General features: G+C 43.0%; 2 protein-coding genes across 48 annotated transcripts in view; one reads left to right on the forward strand and one right to left on the reverse strand.

Moving 5' to 3' along the window:
• LOC147021573 (dynein axonemal heavy chain 8-like) overlaps positions 1–10,000 on the forward strand; it is a 238,149-nt gene that overhangs the window by 172,759 nt on the left and 55,390 nt on the right. The window lies entirely within an intron of this gene.
• LOC147021576 (dynein axonemal heavy chain 8-like) overlaps positions 1–10,000 on the reverse strand; it is a 165,600-nt gene that overhangs the window by 143,023 nt on the left and 12,577 nt on the right. For 5 of the 26 annotated variants that reach the window (XM_085891660.1, XM_085891656.1, XM_085891659.1 and 2 more), the window contains 3 exons: positions 9,593–9,790; positions 6,775–6,851; positions 6,402–6,583 (listed from right to left, as the gene is read on the reverse strand). The exons of 13 other annotated variants lie outside the window; for them this stretch is intronic. In XM_085891660.1, coding sequence (XP_085747786.1) covers positions 6,837–6,851; positions 9,593–9,790 — 213 coding nt within the window. In that variant the 3' untranslated portion in view covers positions 6,402–6,583; positions 6,775–6,836. Of the gene's footprint in view, positions 1–6,401; positions 6,584–6,770; positions 6,852–9,592; positions 9,791–10,000 lie in introns of those variants that run through there. 8 more of the 26 variants (XM_085891645.1, XM_085891647.1, XM_085891648.1 and 5 more) reach the window with 8 other exon arrangements.

The raw sequence follows: 10,000 nt of genomic DNA on the forward strand, positions 1-10,000 counted from the left end.
TCTGTAATCACGTTAAAAAAATTCTGCAGAGCACAGTTATCATTGGAAATTTTTGTAACTTCGCATATCAGAGGCCTACAGAGGTACCTTTCAGTGCACAAAATTTTGAAGGTCAAGGTCAAAGCTCAAGGTCACTTTGTCACAAATCAGGGGAGTCGACGAAACCCTTATTTTTTGAGTAATTTTAATCGAATCGTCTCCAAACTTTATGGGAATGTAGTATATGGTCTGGTGCTCAGCTGATTAGTTTTTGGTGGCGATTGGCCTTGACCTTCATGGTTAGCGCCTGAGGTCAAACATATTTTACCCCAAGGTCAAATTTTCAAGTTTTAGGAACCATATCGTGTCGTACCTCAAATTGAACACCTCGATGAGTGCTTTCTAGATATGTCAAGCTTGAGATATTATGACGTCTGTTCAAGTATAACCTGGATATGTCTAGTATATCAGAAATGATCTGTTTCAGCAACCCAATGTTAGACTTAAGGCCCGGTCACACCTTGACGTTTTAGCCAGCGATGGCAACGTATTAAAATGTATGTAAAACGCTGGCTGACGTTGAACTTTTGATGTTTTTTTTTTAAGATTCGGACATATTCATAACGAGTTGGTCGTATGCATAACATATTAGTAATGGACACAGAACGTTTCGTTGTGTTATAGATAACTTATACCAACGAATGCTGAACCTGTTGTCGGCCTACACAACCGATGCCCAACGATAGTCTAACTTAGGCATAGTGCGTTGCACGCATCGCCGACGATGTCGTGACGTAGCCTATTAAAAGACTGACGCACAACGATTCGAATCATAACTGCCATCGAAATGGAAGTGACAACATCGCGGTCACACCTTGGCGATCTTGCCAGCGTATGCCGACCTAAGAAAAATGTGTCTAAAACGTTGGGGCACGTCAAATACGGTATGAGTAAGTTTGGTATACGTGAGTACAACGCTAAAGTACGCTATCATACGTCGTAGTAAGTAGAGTACGTCAAGAAATTTTAAACATGTTCAAAATTTTACGACGTACTCGGCGTATGACACACGTTCCGCATGCGATGGGGATAAGTTTTACACACGATATGCGGACGCTTACACACGTCCACAAAGGCTACTTATAAGCTACTCATAAGTCGAAACACGTCGCGGTAATGTCTTTTTTACGCGAAACTTATTTCTAACTTATGTTTGACGTGCTTTGAACCAATTCTTTACGTAGTCCCAACACACATCGACGTATGTAGACGTATTCCAATGACGTCTTCCGGTCGACAAAAAAAAAAAATTAACGTGTTTCGAGCTTACAACTGCCATATAAAGACGTGTTCCCAGCGGTTTTGGGAATTGGTATATAAAAATGCTGCTCATAAAAGGGGAACCCAACAGTGTTTTCGAGTCCTTTTTGAGTCGATGTCCATGTCAGCAGTAACAGTATCAGTATCAGTATCAGTATTAGTATTAGTAGTAGTTTGTTCATGTTGGCAGTAGTAGGTGAGTGTGAGGGGGAGGGTATGGGTTATGATGGATCGTCCTTGCGTCCGCGTGTCCGCGGGTAGGTTCATAGGCTGCCACTCAACGATTTAAATGGCTGCATCTCCACTATTGAAAGTAGACGCTTGCGCTCAACAATTGGATTTTTTTACACTCAACGACTTTTAAACGGTACCACTCAGCTATTTTCATTGTTTACAATGAACGATTTAAATTGCTGTCACTCGCCTTTGTTTTTTGACGCTGGCGCTCGGAAATTTTAATCATTTCTATTGAACGTGTTAAATCGCTCAAACCCCACTATTGAAAGTAGACGCTTGCGCTCAACAATTCGATTTTTTTTACACTCAACGACTTTTAAACGGTACCACTCTGCCATTTTCATTGTTTACAATGAACGATTTAAATTGCTGTCACTCGCCTTTGTTTTTTGACGCTGAGGTTTTGAAATTTGAAGCGTTTCTTCTGAACGTGTTAAAACGCTCAAACTCGACTATTTTAAATAGACGCTGCCGATGGACAATTGGAATCATAGCCAAGCTAGACATCGAAGTGTGAACATCCTCGTCATGCCGAAGAAAAGTTTGAAGAATGCTGCAAATAAGTGTCCTGGCCGTGGCCGTGGACGCTGACGCAAGGACGATCCATTATACCGACGTCTTCCAGCCTATGAGTAACTTAAAAGTAACGTCTGTCGACGTGTGGCAACGATCGCGTAACGTGCCAACAACACGTTAATCATAGGTTAGAAATAAGTTTCGGGTACGCTAAACATTACCTCGGCGTGTCTCAACTTATGATTAACTTACAAGTAGCATGTGTTGACGTCTGTCAACAATCGCAGACTGTGCATACAACTTGTGGCCAGCGTAGCGGAACGTGTGAGTCATACGCCGGCATACGTTGTGAAATTTCAAGCATGAAAAAATTAAAGGACAACCGAAAAGTACAACGTTTAAAGCCAACGTACAACGACGTATGGCAGTGTTTTTCAGCGTGCTCTCAATGTTATCAAAACTTACCCATAACGTATTCAACGTGTGCCAGCGTTTTAGAAAAAAAATTCAAAAATCGGCATACGTTGGCAAAAACGTCAAGGTGTGACCGGGCCTTTAGACAGAGGACGGACATCTTATGGCACAACTGAGGGTAATTCAGGGGTAGCATGTGGTATTTAAAGGTATTATTCAGCCCATTATTTCAGGGATCGATTTCCTGATAAAATCTGGCAAGGCAAATGATGGCATCCTGGAAGCACAGATAAGATTTGTTTGAGATTATATAGATAAAGTAAAGCCACTACTGTTAAGGTACATGTTTAAAAAAACACTGGATCTCATGCTGATTCACCCTTTACAATCCAAACTAACTACAAAATATGTTGCTTTTTAAATTTATCTCCATGTCCCAGGAACTGCAATGGAACTTCATATAAACAGTTCCTCGTGTCTGCAAATTCAGTGTGTCCATTGAGAGACATGTTCAGTAGATCTACGGTGATAGAATTACCTACATGTACAGCATATCTTTTCAGCATCGAACACATTGGACTCTTCAGGTTCGAAACCGACTGGAAGAGCAATAGAATTTGGGCAGTCGACACAGTCACATATTTCAATGCATTTCAGTCCTGCAAGCAGACGTGGGCACTTTGCAGCATCCTTGCAATTACCATCTTTACAAAAAGAGGTGTGTTACATCTCGGACTTCGGCGGGGGCAGAATCCTGTGTCAACATGATCATCTGCAGTCCATTTTCACCCTGACTGTTGACTGTTTCATACCATTTCACCCTGACTGTTTCATCCACTGTTACATGGTTCATCCAAATTTGGCTTTGGGATGTGACTGCTGCACCAGATACGGGTTTGGAATCTGGCTCTCAGAGCATGCTGTACGAATGCATCTTCCGTGGGAGGCAGTTGTGCAGCCGGTTCATCACTTGTAGTGGGCAAGCAAGTACCTTAAGTCATTTCGTGTTTGAGATCACCTTCCCTTACTACCATACAGCCGAAGTGCAAAGGTGCAAGCACTTTCCAACCACTTCTCCTGATCAGAGCCAGAGACATCACGAAGTCCAGCAACCAAATGTCCAGACTCGCATTGACTTGACAGTGTAGAGAATGCAGTTTTCTTCCCTATCCGGAAAAGTGCGCCAGTCGAATCACATCCCGTCAGTGCATGAACTGCAGGAAGGCATTGGAAAATATCACTGCCAAGGTTTTCAGCAATGGAATGTACAGGGATAAACCGTTGTGTTGTGGTGTATCTTCCACCATGGCCAGCGTGCATGAACACCTGCTCACTCAAAAGTCCTTGGTTCATATAATACAGGAGTATCACGAGTACATCAGCGTCATCGCTGCGAATGAAGGTCCTGGATACTTGGGAAGAGAAGCATATTGCGTGGAGAACCATCCTTGTATCAGCCTCTTATTGTGTACTGTAAAGATCCAGCAAAGACTCATGGCCAGTATTGGAAGCTTTCACCACTTCTTGACCGTTCTGAAACCCCCCTGCCACAACAATGGACTTGCCAGATGGAATTCTGTCCTGCCCATTTTCAGTCACATACTGACTGACAAATGCAACAACATCTGACTTGTTTCCTGGTCCCTTCAGAAACTGTCTGAAATGGGGGTACTGTCCTGTTGCCAAGGATGAGGTGTGTCTGTACGTCACTGGTCACTGAGCTGCCTCGACGTTCTCTTTCGCTGGCTTTTATGGATGATGTGTTGTCATATCTGTCAAATACTAATGTGACTGCATTGGCTCCAAAAACTTGGTTTTTCAGAATTCTGACCACCCTCTTGAGAAGTCATGATGCATTTGGACCCCAAGACCAAATGTCAGTGGAGTGTGTGTTGAGCACGAGAGGGAAATAATATTATGACATATGGCTCGTACTCAAAGTAAATCATTTCCTGTGCAACCTTCGGAGACACCAGATGCATCATCAAAATCATGTTTAGATGTACACCAGGAAATAAAATCTATTAACAGGTCGGGAAACAAAATATGATCTGCATTTCTCAATCTGTAACCGGTTACTCGGTTCATACTTACGCCACTGAAAAGTGATGCCATTCACATTTTGGCGTATTATACCTGCAGCTCTGCGTGGAATTAAATGACTTTGAGTGCCAACCTCTTGTGCATCGTTTACCGGTCCAAATTCTACTTGCTCACTCACTTCGACACGTAATTCATGCACCCTTCTGAGTGCATCCCCAACAGTCACCATATTTGAACACTCAAAGTCAGAGTTCCCTGTTTGAGAAATAAACACGATCCTATCACCATCATGGCGTCTCGGTTTTTCAGCTTCAGCTTCGATGATAATTCTTGCCCTTGGTTATGTCCACTTGCTTGTAGGATCTCGACAAACCTGTTTTGTAACTCAGGCAACAATATTACTGACTTTTCGTGGGAAAATACCGGATGTTCCAGTTCCTTACACAGCTGGAGAAAGGCACGGCCATAAGTGAGGGGTTAATTCAGACAGTTTTACACGTTTTAGAAGTGGACAACCATCCTTTTCCATAACTGGACATTTATATTATTCATTTAAAACAGGTCTTGCTTTGTTCTACCACTGGGAGGGGTTACTCATTTTTAGGGCCTTTTTCGCTCGCCTGTTCGAAGAACCGAGAGCTATAGCGATACCCCCGGCGTGAGCATGAGCGTGAGCGTGAAAATGTTAATTTTTTTGTATTACGGAAAAACTCCTCCACGGATTTCAACGAAACTTGGTGGGGGGGGGGTTGGTGTGGTCCAAGGATCATGCCATTAGATTTTGGGCTTGGTCCCCCCCCCAAAAAAAAATTGTTAGAGAATTTATTTTTTTTGCATTTCCACATGTTTTAAGTGATTTCCAACTCACTCCCCCCCAAAAAAAAATTGTTAGAGAAAAAAACTTTTGCAACTTTTTTTTTCAACAAAATTTCGATTTATTTTTTTTTGCATTTCTACATGTTTTAAGTGATTTCTAACCCCCCCCCAAAAAAAATTGTTAGAGAAAAAAATTTTTTTATAGGAAATTTCTTCATGTTTTAAGTGATTTCCACCCCCCCAAAAAAAAAAATTGTTGGAGAAAAAAAAATGTTCTTGCAACTTTTTTTTGAACAAAATTTAGATTTTTTTTTGCATTTCTACACGTTTTAAGTGATTAGGATTTCGACGAAACTTCGTGGTGGGGTTAGGTATGGTCCAACGATCATGCCATTCGATTTTGGACTTGGTCCCCCCCCAAAAAAAATTGTTGGAGAAAATTTTTTTTTTTTGCATTTCTACATGTTTTAAGTGATTTCCAACCCCCCCCAAATTGTTGGAGAAAAAAAATTTTGGGGGGGGGGACATGGGAAATTTTGGGGAATTTCTACATGTTTTGTGATTTTCAACCACCCCCCCCCCAAAAAAAAAATTGTTAGAGAATTATAAAAAATATTAATTATTAGACTCGTCTTTTAAAAACGATAAATGTATAAACAGGCGATCATTGAGTGGCTTTGACACCAACTCTGGTTCATGGGCTGGCCGCTGCACGACCAGCCTTGCCGGCTCCACTGATTCTCCCACTTCTTGCCCCTCATCCTACCTCTGCTCTTTACACTTCAATGTCTTCTACTTCAGTATCAGCTCCCCCTCTGTTGTCCCAAACTGTGTGGTGTTCTAACATCTGTGTTCTCCATTCTAACCTAACAGATATCGCACTCTCAATCGGTACACTCATCACCACAAACATGCTCCTTCCTTCCTCTCAGCACACGTCCCCCTCTTCCCAACCCCTCAAATCTTGTACCTCCCCCTACCCGCTCCCTTCTTCACCATACCTCCACCAAATCGTCTCCCCTCCCTCTCAAAGCAACCTTCACACTCTTCCCCCTCAAGCTTCTCAGGACAATGAATCACGTGCAGCATTTATTTATGAGAAGACTAAAACAGTTTGTGCACAAGTGAAAAAAAAAAAGAGTAATTCAGTGTCCATACCTTTTTTATGTTCTCAACTTCATTAAAATAATGTTGCAAGATCCGTTCAGCGACACGGATTACTTCTGGCAAAATGCAAGGAATGTTCAGATGTTCAAATCTGAGACAACGAAGATTTCCCAATGGGAAGTACATTTCCAGTGATTACTCATTTGCAAAAAATAATAATGCCAGGAAACAAATGATACTCGCCAAGTTATAGTCCAACCAAACCAGTGTAGCATAAGAAAACAATCACGCGTCATCAAATCGGAGCATCATTGATCAATACATTCCTGGTCAATCACCGACCTTCGCAGCAAAAGTAGAGATTGTGAGGTTGAAATAATTTTCACAAAGAAAGACTTCATGAACTATTGAAGTTGGATCTACATGAGATGTAAAGAAAGAATGAATAAATTATTCCTTCAACGCTTCATAAAGGATAATTCCAAAATTGAATCCACATTTTCAATTTTAAAATGCTCCATTGTTCGTCGCAGAAGGGCACTCGGAAGAGTGCACACCTCCGCCAGGTAACGCCTGACCTCCGAGAACACACCGGGCCCAATACATGTTAGAAATATCGACCTATGGGTCGTTTTTGGCCCGATCTCTCAATGGTGAAGAATCACTTTAAAAATTAAATAATTCTTGTTTCCAGATTGGGATTCGGATCTTCACCAAAATTGAATCAATTCCTCCTTGTCGCCCAATGTGTCCAAGTTTCGTCCGAATGTGTCCACAACTTTTTGACATCTGTCCACAATCCCAACCCTGAAGCGTGCCGGAGGTGTCACACTTTCGTCATACCGGCTGCGATGACGAGTTCAATCAAGTCGCAACTTCTGGGAATGTGGGAAAAGAGAGAGTTGTAAAATAGGGGATCCTGAGTAATTTTTTTTTTTGGTATACACTATCGGGCTCGTATTAGAGCGAACACACAGAAACGTACAACAAGAGTAGAAGTAGACAAGAGAGGAGAGAGAGGGAAGGTAAAAAAACAGTGTGGAACAGAGACATGAGGAGGTCTGTGGAATGGAGAGGGATGGGGTGGTGTACACGGGGTGTACAAGATGGACACCACAGGGACTTTTAGGAAGGAAAGCAGGGAATTTGAAGGAGGTGTGTTTGGGGTGGATTGGTGGGGACGAAAAATATCATAGTTTTGGATGGGGGAAGATGAGATGGTGGTGAACAGCTGTTTTGAAGATCTGGGGGTGGAAGAGTCGAAATGAAGAGTGTGGGAGTTTGTTCCAAAGGTGGAGAAAAAAAGAGAGAAATGAAAGAGTGAAGGTGAGCAGAAATTCTTGATTTTGGTAGTTTTACCAGAAGGGAGTTGCTGGCGGACATTGAGTTCCCCGCAGAAATATGGGAGGGACATATCGCAGACAGAGCCGGGGGGGGCGAGACCAGAGAGAAGACGGTAGAAGACAGAAAGATCACCGACCTGCCTGCGGTGAAAGAGTGAGAAACCCAAACACTCAGCCTCTTCACTGTAGATACCGATGATCCGAAATGTCATGGTGTCCACAAAGTGAAGCCGAGAAAGGTGAGAGACGCAAACACCAGCAAGAGAGGAGAGGAGTACTCCATCAGGCTGTGGATGAAAATTCTGTTTGTCGTCAGGAGCTCAGGTGCGCCGAGGAAGGACTTTGCACGACGGAGGATTCCCAGTCGGTGACTGGCTGTGGAGGCCAGGTTGGAAATGTGGCTTTCCCAGGAAAGATGATGGCAGATCGTGAAATCCAGAAGCTTGAAGAAAAGGACTTCTCGAGGATTGTTGAGATTGGAGATGGTGTGGGTTTTCCAGACTGTCCTTTCAGAGACATCGTGAGGGTGTGAGATTTGTCTGGATTGAAAGACATGTTCCACGTGTTGGACCAGTTAGTGATTTTATCCATATCTGCAGTGAGTGAAGAAGCTGCTGCTTGCCAGTCTGAGTGATGACAGATGGTACGGCAGAGGGTGGAGTCATCAGCAAAGAGATAAAGAGGATTTTACAGAGAATCAGAGAGGTCATTGATGAAAACCAGAAAAAGAACAGGACCCACAACGCTGCCTTTAGGAACTCCAGCTTGGACAGGAAGAGGGGATGAGAGAACGCTATGAAGGACCACACGTTGGCTGCGACAGGAGAGGAAGTCTGTGAGCCATGAGTGGAGATGTACTTGGATACCATAGGAAGAGAGTTTGGTGAGCAGGGCAGGGTGCTTGGCCCTATCGAAGGAATGAGATATGTCTGGAGGAAGGAGAAGAGGAAGGATTTAATGTCTGAAGCGATGATGGATTCCATAACCTTGCTGATGATTGGGTGAAGGCTGATTGGTGTGTAGTTGCAGGGATCTGTTTTTGCACCTTTTTTATGCAGGGTGGTAATGTTTGCTGATTTCCAAGAAGATGCCAGATGACCTTGATCAAATGAGAAGGTGAATAGAACAGAGAGAGGGTGAGCAAGAGCAGAGGAGCAGGTTTTTAGGACACGTGGGCTGATGCCGTCTGGACCGGTTGCAGAATCTGAGTCGAGGTTTGACAACAAACTCCACCTTGTCAGGAGAAGCTCGGTGCAACTGGACGCGGAGTTTAGGCATTCAGCGTTGCATGTGCGGTGTCAGCTGTGCGGCCATTTGAGGTAAGGGAGGGGATGGAGGGGGAACATACACCAGAAACAGATTTGATTGGACCCCACCAGGATTTGGAGGAGTGAGACAGGTTTGAGAGTTGACTTGAGATTTGAAAGATGTTGTTTTCTGGCTCTCCTGAGGGTAGACACACACTTGTTCTGAGCTTTATGGAAGGAACTGACATTCCCCTCAGTTGGGTTTGCTTTCCATGAAGCAAAGGCAACTTGTTAATAATACGGTAACACACAATGGCCCATGAATTCCTGCTTTGTTTTCGATTATTTTACGTCATCGAAACCCCAGAAACAGCCTCCTGTCCAGCAAAATAACAAAATAAGCAAAGATTTCACGACAGAAAAATTTCTGCTCATATCAGGAAACACTTAGAATACAGTTCTCTTCCCTATTATTGTCATCTTTCTGTACATTTTCATCCAGACATCATTTTATGTCACTCTTTGGGATGCTCGACAACTCCTCGTAAGATCCCAAATCACATTGCTCACCTCCAGGTTGTGAATCTGCGTCGTGAAATCTCTGAAATCTCCATCAAACGCCGTTATCCTGGGATCTAAAACATCATGTGGGCTCTTCTTTGCATTGAGACAAATGCTTTGAAACTTGGTTGCCAAGGAATCGATTCCTTCGATTGTTGATGCTGTCAATGGAGTGAAGCTCTCAATCTTTGCCAGCAATTCTTCAATCTGAGGACACATGATGCAAAATTACCCCAAACACACAATTTATTAACTTTTACTCTAATGACACAGTAATCATTAGTTGTTCTCATCAGTCAAGACCATCAAACACATTTTTTTTACTTTTATCTGTCTGAATGAGTGAACACAGTAATTCAATGCACGCATCCACTGAATATGCCTGGTGTTGGCTTACTGGTTAGGGTTATAGGATTC

Source organism: Eptatretus burgeri, chromosome 8 (genome assembly GCF_056783735.1).
Source record: "Eptatretus burgeri isolate ZD-2024b chromosome 8, Ebu_testis_v1, whole genome shotgun sequence".
NCBI classification, from domain to species: domain Eukaryota; kingdom Metazoa; phylum Chordata; class Myxini; order Myxiniformes; family Myxinidae; genus Eptatretus; species Eptatretus burgeri.